The sequence below is a fragment of the Telopea speciosissima genome, chromosome 3 (assembly GCF_018873765.1).
Source record: "Telopea speciosissima isolate NSW1024214 ecotype Mountain lineage chromosome 3, Tspe_v1, whole genome shotgun sequence".
Lineage (NCBI taxonomy): Eukaryota > Viridiplantae > Streptophyta > Magnoliopsida > Proteales > Proteaceae > Telopea > Telopea speciosissima.
This window is the reverse complement of record NC_057918.1, coordinates 14,583,334-14,598,521: the sequence shown is the minus strand read 5'-3', so window position 1 is coordinate 14,598,521 and position 15,188 is coordinate 14,583,334. Positions and strand designations below refer to the sequence as shown.

The following is a 15,188-nucleotide window of genomic DNA, read 5'->3' as shown; positions in this document are numbered from 1 at the left end:
ACATTAATTACTATTAAATGATTTTTCTCCATTTGTTGCAACTGCATATTTTAATTGGTTTATTTATATTTGGTATGTTATAGTACTAAATCATGTGTAACATAGGCTATCTTTGAGAAATACACCGCCAACCTAGGGTACGAAACCAAAGTAACAATATGAGTGTGTTTTTCAACAATCTAAAGGTTTTGTGTTTAGGAATGCTTAATTAGGGTCTACCAAGTTTTGGCTCAAAATATGGCCATTTGACCACCAAAATGATCAAAGGAATCCACCAACCAACCAACCCCTGCAGAATTTTTCGACCAAAAGTCGGTCGAAACCCGAAATTAAACCAACTTCTTGAACCTTGCTTCTGTTTTCCTTAAATGAGTTGTTGATATGGGAAAAAAAGTAGGATAATGTAACTCTTGGCAATTTTCTAGTATATGAGGAGCTAGGAAGAGGAATATATCCTAACCATCAACAAGGATGTCATTTAAGAGCCTGAAGAGAGGACCCGAGCTTCCTGTTAAAGTTTACATGCCAAAATCAAACTCCCATTGCTGAAACCAAAGGATGTACTTCAGGAAGTCGACAATATACCAAACAACATTAAGAACAAGATACCCTCTAAAATTCTTCAAACTAAATAAAAAGTCTTCGGTAAATTTGCAACCAATCTGACATTAGTTACCTGTTTCAAACAGGAGAAAGCAGCTTCACTGTATGCTCTGACCTTTTTGGTACATGCTGATGAAATTACACTCAAAATGGAACTCAGGGATGTGGTATCTTCAACAGAAATAGCCTTGTGGCATGACGTACAAAGAGCAGCTATTGCATATAAAACAGTATCCTTTCCCTGTTGAAAAACAAGAATTATTAGAAAGAAAATAACACGTAAAGATATAAGGGTTGTTATCATAGGATGAATTTGATGGTAGCATATCCACAAACAGTTCCACTGGAAAAGAAAATGGATTAATTGACTATTTATTTGATATGGTAAATGAACACCATTACATAATTGCAACTATAATAGGAAAATCAACTTGCATATTCATCACTTATTTTTTTAATCTTTTATATCTTTTTATCAAAGATCAAAAGTAGAATGTTTGAACCTCCCACAAACGACCAGATGCTTCTTTCAGAAGAGATTTTAGCAAGACATGATGGTGAGAGGAAAGAGAGTCATCCAAAACTTCACTCAGCTTTCTGATTGCTTTGGCTGACTGCAAGCATGATAAGAACAAAAATCAGTGAAAAAGAGGGGGGAAATAGATATAACATCAAAAGAGTGAAATAATCAGTTTACAAACAAGAACTCTGCTGACCTTTTTCTTACTTGCCCATGATGAGGACCCAATACCCTCACAAAGAAGAGGGACAATTTCAGCCAGATACAATTGAAGGGTGACTCTTTCACTGCTCGTGTTTTCTTCCCACCACTCCTCAAAGAGGCCACTGACATCCTTGTCATCTTCAAATCTGTATAAGAATTAGCATCACAATTGATTTATAAAGATACAACTTCACTATCCTAACCTACTCTAGCAACAATAATTTTAATTACACAAGAAGAATCTGCTAAATTAGTGGTAAATCAGGAACATTGCCATTGCACTATCCAACATAGATCTACATGCTGATTACAGTGAAAACATCTGAACTTTGGAGATCCATCCACAGTAAAACAGATGTGTGGATCTGCAAAAGGAATTGGTACACTTCTCGAAATAAAGACTTGCAATGACTGAAGCTTAGACTTAAGAGGTCATATGAGCCTACAAACTTTCAGAGGAAACTAAATTTTCCTAATTAATGAATGGCTAAAGTCAGTGCATGCAAAGATACGGATTTAGAATTAAACAAATAATAAAAAAAAGAAACCTACACATGGGTTATCTCTTATTTCAGTTGAAGGAACCCCATTTAATTGACAATTGACAATTTGTTTCTCAGACAATCTTATGAAGTCATAAATAACAAGCTTTTACATTTATTGATGAATAAAGCACCGAGTCTAAAATGCTAAAACGGGTAAAAATTCTTTAACGAGATTCATGAAACACATAAATTTTGTCTCTAGGCCTAGAAATCTTCATCATAATCATCAGCCTTGTCCCAACTATTGGGCCCAACTATGTGAATCCTGATGAATATGGGTGATATCATAAAGTGCATCCACAATCCTTCCACATCATCTCAAACCATTCACTTCATCTCTCTCCACCACCACCCCGGAATTAGTCTGTCAACAGCCTTCAACTTGCACAAGAGACTCCTCCCAAATCTGGATTGATGGACTAGTTTATTCTTGTCTGGATCGGTCGACCTAGATAGGGAACGGCTGAGAAAAAGTGAATTAAATTGTTTTTTGGATTGTCTATCTGATTAAATTCAGCCAATGCTTATCGGATCCGCCCAGATCCAGATCAGGATTAGTCAGGACCAGTCTGATCCTTTGACCGTAATCATAAATGTTGACAAAGTGGGAAATCAGTTTATAGTGTACGACAAAGACCTGATCCTAACTTCTTGTTGCTTTCTCTTCTTTTTTTTTTTCTTGTTTTCTTGATAGGCATGGGAAAAGCAATTTATTTGAAAAAGAGAAAGACAGAAATGTACAAGTGTATAGGACAATAACCCCCCCTTTTTTTCTCTTCTTTTAATACATCATTAGTCACTAATGTTCAATCCTATAAAAAGTTTCTTGGCTCCAAATGTTGAGCCCCCACAAAGCTAGGTCAGTAACATACAATCTTATTGAAGTTGGTCATTACACAATTGGCATCCAATCTTTGGATTGTTGCCATAATATTGGGGTTGATTCAATTTAAAGAACTGAAAGTCCTAGCTGACTAATTACAGTTCCCTTGCCCCTCCTAGACCCCCCTTCTCACCCCAACCCCCTGGTCCTCTAAAAATCAAGTAATAAGTATGTGATGGGAAAAGGTTTCATTGACAGTTGCCATGGTGCCAAAGGGAGCCAAGGCAATCGCCAGCCACCTTGGGGCTTAGGTGGGGCCTTATTACACAAGGTCCGATATAAAAATTTTCTTGGGAAGGGGCGTTGTAAGGGGTTTATGAAATAATGGGAATAAGTTTCAATGATAGTTGTCATGGTGCCAAGGGGAGCTAAGGCAATCGCCAGCCACCTTGCGGCTTAGGTGGTGCCTTATCACACAAGGTGTCCGATATAAAATTTTCTTGGGCAGGGGCATTGTAAGGTGTTTACGAATTACGAAATAAAGGGCATAAATGACATGAATGCAAAAAATGAAAATTTGAGGAGCATAAATCTAAACCACCCTTTAAAGTTCCATTTAATACATTAAAGAATCATATAGGTCCCACTTTTGACTGAGACAAGAGGGAGGGCACAAGTATCCTGGCCTTAAACTACACAGCTGTGATGATTTCTTCTCCTTTCTCATCCCCTGCTGCTGCCTATTTTCATGTTTCCAGCTTAGCCATGATGATTCCATAGGGACCATAAATGTACTTGCTCAGAAAATAGTGCTGAAAAAAAAAAGTATTTGGGTTACCTCCTGACATCCTGACACATTCCATTTCTGCCATAGTTGTGGACGCGTGCGGGCTCTTTCTTGTGTCCAAGGCGACAGCATGCCTTGTTTGACAGTTAACAAGTTTACATTGATTTATGTTTATTGCTTTGTTTTTCTGATGAAATGCTTATATTATATCCTATACTTTGTTTACCATGTTGAATTTTTCATATTAGGTCACTGCTAGCATAATTATATCATATTGCATTGATATTGCTTCCATGTTGCAGATACGCAAAAATATATAAAATTATCATTGCTATTTTCCATATAGTCACATACTGCACGTCTAGGGCACCTGGACAACGCCTAGGCACACCTCCAACGCCTTGAGTTGCCTAGTCGCCTTGACAACTATGATTTCTGCCTCCTTTTTTAACCTTTTTTAAAGGAAACATTTCAGGGAGTTATTTTCTACAGAAGGAGAATACTTTTTTGTTTGAACAGTATTGTTCATTCTTTAAGATTAAAATGACCATATTAGAGGTAGGACCATCCTATAGACTTTACTATAAGTTATTCTTTTATTTCCCTAGGTTAAGTAACATTTATTGATCAATGAGAGGATAGGAGTACTAAAAAAAAACTGGAAAAAATGTGTACCGAGACAATACCGAGATCTCGCCGAGAAAGTGTAATTTTAGAATGCGTATGGCATCTCGTCTCGGGATCTCACGAAACCGAGAAACTCGGCGAGATCTCGGCGCGAGATCTCGCGAGTTCTCGAACCATGACATTAATAGCCCACTGAATACAAGCACATCTCAAAATGGAGTATCACCTCCAAAACAGATCCAAGGGATGCACTCCATTGGCCAACCCATTGGCAGTTCTTGGTGGTGCATTTGGCAAATAGGCTTGGGAATTTCTTGTTTCTTCCTGGTTTGAAAAGATAAGTAAATTTTAAGATTCTTGGTGTCCTTCAAACACAAGGTGCATTTTGGAAAATAGGCTTGGGAATTTCTTGTTTCTTCCTGGTTTGAAAAGATAACCCTCTCTCTCTCTTTCTGCCTTTAGTTTCTTTACCCCTGTTTCAACTAATATGGTTTTCAGAATAAATATGGGCAACATATGATAAGAGTATATCCCAAACATCCCAAATGTGATTAATAAAGCAACATTAATTGATCCTTGTAATTTAGTAGTCTGATTCAAGTACCCCTTTTTACTCTAATCCAGCTCTGAATGTATTATCTAAAATTTCCAGAGTCATCAAAACAGCTATTAAAATGGTCTTCTGTGTATCTAAAAGCAAAATACAGATGATCCTTTCTGGGGGAAAGGATAACATAATTGTCCTGCTAACCAGAATCAAAATGGTCATCTGAGATCTGGAATTAGGAATGTAAGACTATGGTTTCTCTAGCATGTTCTAATTTTCAATTTCAAGGTTAAGCAAGCTAATGACAGGAAATACCAATGAAAGAAAATAAAAAGACAAATGGAGAGGTACAATATCCAAAATATAGCTTTAAAAAGAAAACAAATTATTCAGCACAGACCTCGAAACAAAAGCAACAGGAATGATTGTTGCATGATATCCACTCACAACATCTGCAGCTAGTTGTGAAAAGTTCTTCAGCAGAACCACACAAGAAATTTGAGCATTTCTATCACCAGTATGCAACCCTACAGTGTCTTCAATCAACTTCTGGGCCTGAGAAGGAGCTGAATGCTTCAATGCGACTCCACAAGCATTTGCAAAGGCACGTTTTGCTGCCCCACTTTTCTCCTCCTTAACGGCAGGAAACAAGATCTTCAAAAGCATGCTTGTAAATGGTTTTATATCACCACCAACTTTTTGAACAAGTAAGGTAATAAAGCTAGCAACACCAACCCTGAAACAAGGATAATAAGGAAAATTAGAAGAACAAAGTATATTAAATCTGCGTTAAGCCATGTAGAAAAGAAAGCTCCATTTCTAGGATATATTTCCAAGGTGAAGACAGCTATATTCTTATCCTCAAGAATACTAATTTTCACTGTTTCAGCTATTAAATGCATATAGCTATATGATTGCTTAACTCCAAAAGCTCCTCCAAGCATGGTTTAAAGTATCGGCCAATATGATACAGACCGATACATATCGGTATTGGTTGATACCGATACGTATATTTTTGTACTGATACTTATGATACATACGTTAAAGGTTCTGTGAGAGTAACGGTATGTATCGGTAAGTATCGGTCGATACGGTTCAATACAAACGGATACAACTCAATACATACCGATACACGTTGATATGGCTATTAAAGGCCCATGTGACTATCAGTCTATGATTTTGTTTTTGAGAACAGAGATTGAAGGAGATTTCATAGAAAAAGGAGATTTCACAGAAAAAGGTAGGTTTCCGAAAAACTTGATCTTTGTGTTTAAATCATGGTTTTTAATCCTATTTTTTGCTATAAATCGATAGATTTAGGTAAAACTAAGTTTTTTTATGCATCAAACCTGATCTTTGTAAGGATTTGTACTCAAATCGATGAAAGTCTCTTGTCTCATTATACGTTGTTCTCCATTTTAGTGTTTATGCATTATACATGTTATATATTGCTTATTATATTGTTTTTTGCTCCAAAAGTGTATTTCCATGTGTATCTGTAACGTATGTTACGTCTCTTAAAATCACCCTTCCAATACGATACTTTAAACCTTGCCTCCAAGTACAATCTTTTTTTTTTTTGGGGGGGGGGGGGGGGGAATAACAACTTTACAATAAGTATCACTCAAAGATGAGTTGATGCCAAAAATGGCTAGGCAAAAGGTTCCCTCAGCATTGCAAGCCAAAAGAAAAGGCCAACAATTACACAAACCAAACTAAGCACAATCTTTATACAATCATTTGTTGGATATACGTGTCCATCAAACCCAATTTAAAATGTTTAAATTAAATAAATTTGCGATATCATTGTATGAGCAATTTGTTATCCTAAGTCTATACCTTAAAGTGTTTGCAAACTAGGCATAGAATTGGGCATTCTGTTAATCACAGTGTGTATTTTCGGAATATAATTCCAAAATATAAATGTGAGTATTCATATTGTATGCATATCGAACTGGATCATCTTGAGAGTCTTGCATGGACTTCCATCAGTTGTTTAAACAATGAGATTCTCTTCTATAGTTATTTTGGTCCCCATACTTGAGAGGTCCTTAACATTGCAGTTGGACTTTGCGCATTTTGGTGTACCAAAGGTTGATGCCTACACTGGCTATATATTGGTGTGTTGGATTCACAAAGTTCATATGTGAATGGAAGAGATATTCAACATGGAATCTACTTCCTGAATAAAGTGAATATCGTAAGAGATTTTTTTGTGTGAATATCTTAAGAGAATTATCTGCTTTTGATTGGACGAAATTCGAGCTCGGTAGCAATTTTAGAAATTGTATACAAATGTATTAAAATATTAAGTTGAGAAGAGAGAAGAAAAAAATGATTTTGGCTTGTCAACATCCCCTTTAGAGGGGCCCACCGTTTACATAGTCAACAGCCCCTCCTCCCATTATGGGCCCTCTACTCTCCCAAACCCAACCCACCCCCTTTCCTTGGCCCACCCAGTTCAGCCCAACATCTGAAGTCCCTCGGTACCTTTTTGGACCCACCCACCTTGCACCCACTTCTCAAGCCATATCTGTTACCCATATAACCAATCCATCTCACCTTCTCTCGGTCTCGTGTCCACTAGATCTGGATCCCAGCTTATCCTACCCGACTGTCAACCCAGTCTACCCTTCTTCATCCGCCACTTCCAACCGTCCTTCAACCCTCTCTTCCCGTCCTGGGCGAAACTCTACCCCCACCCCTCATTCCCCTCCCCAGCATGAATACAGGCACCGCCGCTTTGGCAATCCTCCTCATCCCACCAAGCGACTCCCAGGCCCAGTAATGGAGGGCCATTGTTGCATAGCTCCACTTCTCCCAGATGACCCAATGTTTCATTTAGAACACCCGGGGACTCAGTTCTTCGGCCTACTAGGCAGAAGTTCTTTCCTGCATCAAATCCCAGTATGTTGCCTTTGCCTACCTTATTAAACTTGAATCAAAGAGCTAAATGTCTCCCACATCGTCTCCTCTGTTGCCCCCTCATAGGATTTCTGCTCTAACTACTCTCATCACTCAAACGAGGGATTTGGTGCCTCTGGGAGACTGGGACCCATCCATTATTCAAGTGGCTGTCAGGTGATTCTCTTCTCAGCTTTTGCACCTCCAAGTTAGCGACCTTACTGGAAAATTTTTTCCTATTCACCACCATCTATGCAGCTAACGGTCCCTCTGAGAGATCCTCTCTTTGGGAAAACATTCACCATGTTGCTCTCCAGGCTGATCCTCTTCCCTGGGCTTTGAGAGGTAACTTTAATGTTGTTCGGTTTGGCTATGGAAAACAGGGAGGGGTCAGGCTCAATGACTCCTCTGTGGATGCATTTAATGAGTGCATTGATGATATTGGAATGGATGACTTGAGATGGTTTGGACTTATTTACCTGGCACAATAAATGAAGCAGTGATTCCATTGCTTATAAGCTCGATAAAGTTCTGGTTAATGAAGCATGGCTAACCTCCTTTCCCTCCTCCCACGCCTCATTTGATGTCCCTAGTATATCCGACCATAGCCGCATTACTATCCTTATCCAGCCTTACACCTCCTTTGGCCCAAACCTTTTAAAAACTTTGATATGTGATCCTCCCACCTTGATTTCCTCTCTATTGTTAGAGATGCCTGGGCTACGCCAGTCCGGGCTCACTCTACCACCCCATCGCCTTCTCCAGAAAGCTTTGGAATGTCAAATTTGCCCTCAAAGCCTAGAACTCCTCCTTTGGAAACATTTCCTCTTCTGTGTTCACTGATATCCAGCTGCATCTCCATTCAACCATTATCAATGCCCCCTTGTTGTTGAAGATAAATATGTCTCTTTAGGGCTTCTTTCCTTGGTGGCCTACAAGGAGAGTTTCTTTCACTAGAAACCCAGAGTCAAGTGATTGGAACTTGGCGACTCCAACACTAATTATTTTCTCAAATGCATGAAGGCTATCAACTGTCAAGTGATGGGTGCTCCTTTCCTTTGTTGAGGATATTAAATTATTGAGTCAGTCAATTTCTTCAGCCAAATTTTCACTCCCTCCAATTAATCCCATTTGAGGAGAAAATCCTCTCTACTGTCCTCTCTCATAAAGCTAATAGAGCCTCCAATCCGAATGGTTATAATATGGGTTTCTTCTCCTCTTGGGACATTATCAAACAGGACCAAAGTTAAGGCCCTGCAGAGTTTCGTTTTCAACTACAGCCAGATCAAAGAGATCAACCAAACCTTTATTTGCCTCATCCACAAGAAAGAAGGTGCCTCCTCTTTGTTTGATTTTCAGCCCATCTCCCTCTGGAACCTTCTGTACAAGTTCATTTCTAAAGTCTTTGCTAACCACCTTAAGTTGCTCTTTGATTCCCTAGTCAGTGCCAGCCAATCGACTCTCATCTCTGGAAGAAACATCTCTGATAACATTCTTCTCTATTCTAAGCTTGTCGGAGGATTTGATAGAAAATCCCACCCCATGCTGCTCTTATGAAAATTGACATCCATAAAGCCTTTAACTCCTTGCATTGGGATTTCATTATTAGTGTCATGCATAAGATGTCCTTTCCCCCTATCTTTATCAACCAGATCTATCATTGCATTTCTTCTCCCCGCTTCGCAATTTTGGTTAATAGTAGCCCCATTGACTATTTTGCATCCTCTGTTGGCATTCGTCAGGGCTGTCCCCTTTCCCCCTACATCTTCACTTTAGCTCCTGAAATGCTTTCCAGAGCATTGTTCGAGAACTCGTTTCGTTTCGGTATTTCGGGCTGACCGAAATATCCGAAATATTCAAAATTTCGGATATTTTGGTCAAAATATTGTATTTTTCTGGTATGTTTCGGTAGGTCATTTCGGTGGGTTTTAGGCCAAGTTAAGGCCTAAAACTTCATGGAAACCCTATTTTAGGCTATATAAACACATTTAAATGTTCAAATTGCAAAAATAGTCACCCAAAATGGTGTTTTCGACACCGTGAAGTTGTAGATCGGCTTCCGGTGTCTAACATATATTTATTTCATCACAAACAAACATATTGATCATGCATTTCCCTAAGAAAAACCAATTTTGAGAATATGGTTTTACCTGGAATAGTGGAAAGGCTTCACAGATGTGCTAAGAAGTCTGAATCTTGTGTTCTCCAAGTGGTTCCGGCGTAGATGCGGCAAGGATTCAAATAGGAAGTGGAAGAATGGAGAAGAAATGAGCAAAAACCAAAAAACCAGAGCTGTTTTGAAGTCTCGTTTCGACCGAGACTGACGAAATGTGGTCTTTTATATAAAGGGGTTTGACGAAAAATTCAAAATCTCGAGATATCACGAAATTTTGAAAATTTCGCTCGAGATATTGTATTTTTTTCGATTCGAAGTAGCATTTCGTTTCGAGCAACTCGAAATATCGGAAATTTCCGAAATCTCGATCGAAATTTCCGAAATCTCGATCGAGATTTCGCGAGATTTTGAACTATGTTCCAGAGACATTCAATATTACATGGACCAGCAATTAATCTCTCCCATTCAAATGTAAGGCTCTCGAGATCCCTCATTTGGCCTTTGCCAATAACCTCATTATCTTCTCTAAAGCTGATTTCTCTTCGCTAGAGACCATTATGCCCTGCTTGCGTCACTTTGAAAGTATGTCAGGCCTTCATATCTACCACTCCAAATCTCTCTTGTTCCTAGCTGGAGTCTCTGAGGTGACGAGTCTTGCCTTAAAGAGACGTCAAGGTTCTCCTTTGGCCGCCTATGAGTCAAGTATTTGGGCTTACCTTTGATCCCCTCCCAGTTGACTCCACACAATTGCCCCCCTTATTCTAGATCATTTGCGCAAAAGGCTCCAGCTTTGGAAAGTCATGCTTCTCTCTTATGTCGGCCATCTTCACTTGATTAGATCTGTTCTTCCGTCCTCTTACATCTACTGGTCCGACATTTTTGGCCTACCATAGTCTACCATTTTAAAGTTGGTGTCTTTCATGTGTGTGTTTTTTCTTTGGAAGGGCTGTGACTCTACCAAATTCCACCACCCTATCAGTTGGGCCTCCGTTTGCCTCCCCAAAGATTAACAAGACCTTGGTTTGAGAAGAATTAAAGAGGTCAATTATGCTAGTATCCTCAAGCTGATTTGGAAGCTAGTGGCTGAGCGGAAGAGTATTTGGGTTAATTGGGTCTACTCTCGCCCCTTTTGTAACAACTCCATTGGACATTTGGACTGCTCCTTTTTCTGATGCCTCCTGGGTCTGGAGAAAGATCCTGAAGCTCAGACCTCGTGGTTATGGGGTTATTAAATCCCAGATTGATAACAGCCAATCCACTAGATTCCGGCTGGACCATTGGGACCCGCATGGAGTCCTTCTCCACTAGGTCGGAGATAGAGCTATTTATAGTTCCAGTTATGGCAGATTGGACATTGTTTCGGACATCATTTGACAAAACGGTTGGCCTCACCTCTCCTCCACTTTGTCTCCATCTAGAATGTTTTTTCGAGCATCCCCAGCAGACGCATTGGTAGTGGTGATATTGTTACTTGGTCTGCTTCTTCATCGGTTCTCTTCAGTGCCAAATTGACTTGGGTTCTCATTAGTACTCGTGGATGCATCAAAGTTTGGTGCAATTTGATCTAGTTCAAGAGTCACATCTCCCATCACAGTTTCACCGACTGGAGGGTTTTCTCCTGCTGCCTCCCCACACAGTCTTTCCTTATTCCGCAGCAGATTCTAGTCTCTCCTCAATGCAGCCTCTGTTGGAATGCCACTGAAGATGTGGATCACCTCTTCTTCGACTGTCCCTTCTGTTCTATAGTTTGGATTTTGGAATGGTCTTCTGGACAAATGTTGGCCTCAAAGAAGAAGAATTTTGCTCTTTTATAGAGAATGGATCTGGGTGGACATGTCCTTTGCTGGGAAATCTTGTGACACGGTGGGCAAGCTTGCATTTTGCGCTGCTATCTCCCATATCTGGTTGGAGCGCAACACAAAAGGTGGACCTCTAAGCCAAGATCCTTTCAAGAAATTCGGAATTCCCTTCTCTTTGATGTCAAATCTAAGCTAGTTGGGACTCCTTGCCGGTGTGCTGACACTCGTAGAAATAGGTTATTTTAGACTCTTGGGGTCATTTCCCTTCTATTTTACAAGCCCACGGCTCCACCCCTGTAAAGGCAGGGGTTTGTAAGTTGTATTGTTCTTTCCTCTCCCCCCCCCCCCCCTTTTCTTGAGAATTCCCTTTATTTCTCTACTTTTGGTAATGTTTTATTCACAAAAAGAAATATGATTCAAATGAAATAACAATGGACACTTTTATTCCAACAGTTAGGTCTTTCTTTCATATAGATTTTCTATTCCTAATTCCTGTGGTTGTTTCGTGGATAATTATCATAAGAGATTCCCCACATATCATAAGATTCGTGTTCTTAACAATCCACACTCAGTATTACCATGCCCATCAAGACTCCTAAACCAACTGTTCGAGTTTGCGGCTTCAGTGCCAACGGGTCATATACTCATGGCTCTGGGAAAGCCCCTATTACCTGACTAAGAGTGCAGGCGGCATGTGCGCACGTCTCACCTGTCAGACATTCCAAATACAGAAAAAAGATGAAATTCTAGGATTCCTTTAAATCAATAGCATGATCCAATATTGAAATCAGGAATAGATTAAGAATCAAATCCTATAGCTAGTTCTGAAATCAGAATAAGAAAAAGAAATCCAGAATTCCTACTTGAAGAAAATTCAGAAAACAGAAAAAAGATGAGATTTACCTATTTGTGTTCAGGAATCACCACCTGAAACATTACCTCGGCATTACCACCAAGGAGCCCACTGAATCACCATAGTACCATAGGAAAAAAGCCAACTTCATTCATCAAATTTGTGTACAAGGCTGTAGCCCCCTAACAAACTTAAATAGAAGACTCAAAAACAGATCAAAAACAAAGAAGGAAAAGGCCTAAACCATTCCTAAATTGATAAGGTAATTTGAACTAACTAGGGAACTGAGATAATAAAGGAAAGAGAGTGAAATAAGGCCGCTCTTAGAGACCTATTCTAGCCTCACTAAAACACTAAATAACAAATAAAATAAAGACATATGACTCTAGTTAAACTAACTATAAAGTAAATCCTGTATTCAGAATTAAGACCCTAAATATGGCTTATAAGAGAAGATCATTACATCAATAAACCCAAATATAAAAAGTCCAAGACCCTTAGAACACAACCATGGCCAAAATAAAGTCTTCTGATGCCCGATTGGCCCAATTGGACAATCATCATACCTATGAAGTTTACAGATAAACTTATACACTGACTTTGGATATATATATACATTTGTTGGAGGAGTTCAAGGAGAAGTCTATCAAATTCAATCCCATCAATATACCAGCTGAGAGGGCAAGGAGAAGGGCTTTAAAGGCTAAGAAGAAACAAGGTGACAGAGAAAAAGATACTAGCACTTCCATAGAAGCAGTTCATAGAAACCAGCAAGGTTTCTCAACCAGAAATTAAGCTTCCAAAGTCAATAAAGGAGCTGAATTCTGATTTTTTCTGACTATGTACTAGAAGAACCATCTGAAGAGCACTGCCCATGAGAGATATTCACCATACTATTGATCTAGTTCCAGGATCGGTGCTACCAAATCTGCCTACACATTGACTAAACCCTATAGAGCATGCCAAGCTGAAGAAACAAGTGTATGACTTATTGAAAAAGGGGTTTATAGAAGAAAGCTCAAGTCCTTGGGCTGTTCCAGCACTTATTACACCAAAGAAGGATGGGTCGTGGTGCATGTGTGTTGACAGTAGAGACATCAATAAGATCACCATCAATTACAGGTTTCCTATACCTCAACTTGATAATATATTGGACATGTTATCGAGAGCAAATAAATGTCCTCTTTAAAATAGACCGCAGAAGCGGATAATAGCAAATTCGCATTAAACCGGGTGTGAGTGGATTAGTGGAAGACCACCTTAAAGATGAAGGATGGACTAAACAACTGAAAACTTATGCCGTTCGGTATCACCAATGCCCCTAGCACCTTCGTGTGAGTTATGACTCGAGTACTACACCCTTTCATTGGTAAATTCCATGTAAATTACTATGATATTTTAATTTATAGTAAGTAAAAAGATCCTGCTGACCATCTCAGGCAAGAAATGAGAGTACTAAAGGCTGAAAAACTCTATATCAACTTGAAGAAATGTTATTTTATGCAAACTAAGGTTGTAATACTTGGGTTCATCATCCCTTCTAAAGGAGTGGAGGTTGATCCAGAGAAAGTGAAGAACATTTTAGCCTGGCCTAAAAGGTTAAACCTAAGACAATCACCGAAATCAGAAGCTTCCCAGGACTTGCATCTTTCTACAGAAGATTCATTTGAAACTTCAGTTCTATTATGGCCCTTATTACAGAATGCATGAAGAAGAGTAAAAGCAGGTCCGAATGGACGCCAACGAGGGTTTTAAGTATCGGTAAGAATTGTATTGGCCAATACGTATCGGAATCGGTGGGTGTCGATACAATACTTATTTTACAGTCTGATACGGTCCATTACAAGTAAGACACACTTGATATGCTTCCTTTAAACATACAAACAGAAAGATACACTTGATACACTTCCTATAAACATACAAAACAGAAACCATGAGTGAGATACGAATCTGAGAGCAACCAAAGGCCTTGAAAACTTGTTTCTCTTTGATAGTTTTTTTTGGTAATTTTTTTCTCTTTGATACGAGTTGTTGGAGGAAATCATCTAACATTTAAAAAAAAAAAAACACTAACCTAATTTTCACCATTTCAACAAGTGTTGGGGATTTATAGTGCTCAAATCACGGATCAAAACAGATTTGGGCAAAAAAATGGCAAAAGTTATAGATCTCTTTTTTTTTTGTGTGTGTACTTAAATTTGTTATGCATCACTAGATTAGGTAAAAACGACTCAAATCCTTGCTCTGAGCTAATATATATTTACATATTGCATAAAAAAAGATGTTTATGCTTCAAAACTTTATTTTATATGTATCATAAGCACATCCATGCATTTCTTGACTATTTCCATATGTATCTTTAGTGTATGCATCTCTTTGATATGATACGTCTCTTAAAATCACCCCTCCGATACAATACCCGATATCAATACCGATATGTAAATCCTTGATGCCAGCTGCCATTAAACCCTTTGAGTTCATCAAGAACAAGATGACAGAAGCCCAGTTTTGTAGCTTCCAGATTTAGACAAGGTGTTCGAGGTAACTACAGATGCTGCATACGTAAGTATTGGTAGAGTTCTTATGAAGCTGTTAACTAAGCAACTTCACTTGCCTTCTCAAGGCTTGAATATCTATACAACAGAGTCCAATGGATCTTCAACCTAATCCAATAGCTGCCTTGTTTCCACACCTTGCAGCCATGATCCCACCAAGACTAGGAAAGAGGGAACACCTGGGAAGACCTGTCTCTACAGTTAGCATTTGAATCAGGCAGGAGTCGATTCAATCCAAACTCGAGTCTCCGATCTGCTGTAACCATAGTACTAAAACTCGTGAAATTTCGGTCGAGATCTCGGGA

The 15,188-nt window shown here is 39.1% G+C and overlaps 1 protein-coding gene across 2 annotated transcripts in view; it reads right to left on the bottom strand.

Moving 5' to 3' along the window:
* Positions 1-15,188, bottom strand: part of LOC122654436 (proteasome adapter and scaffold protein ECM29) — a 74,548-nt gene that overhangs the window by 6,804 nt on the left and 52,556 nt on the right. For both annotated transcript variants that reach the window (XM_043848519.1, XM_043848520.1), the window contains 4 exons: positions 5,057-5,392; positions 1,320-1,473; positions 1,107-1,217; positions 677-844 (listed from right to left, as the gene is read on the bottom strand). In XM_043848519.1, the coding sequence (XP_043704454.1) occupies positions 677-844; positions 1,107-1,217; positions 1,320-1,473; positions 5,057-5,392 (769 nt within the window). The remainder of the gene's footprint in view (positions 1-676; positions 845-1,106; positions 1,218-1,319; positions 1,474-5,056; positions 5,393-15,188) is intronic.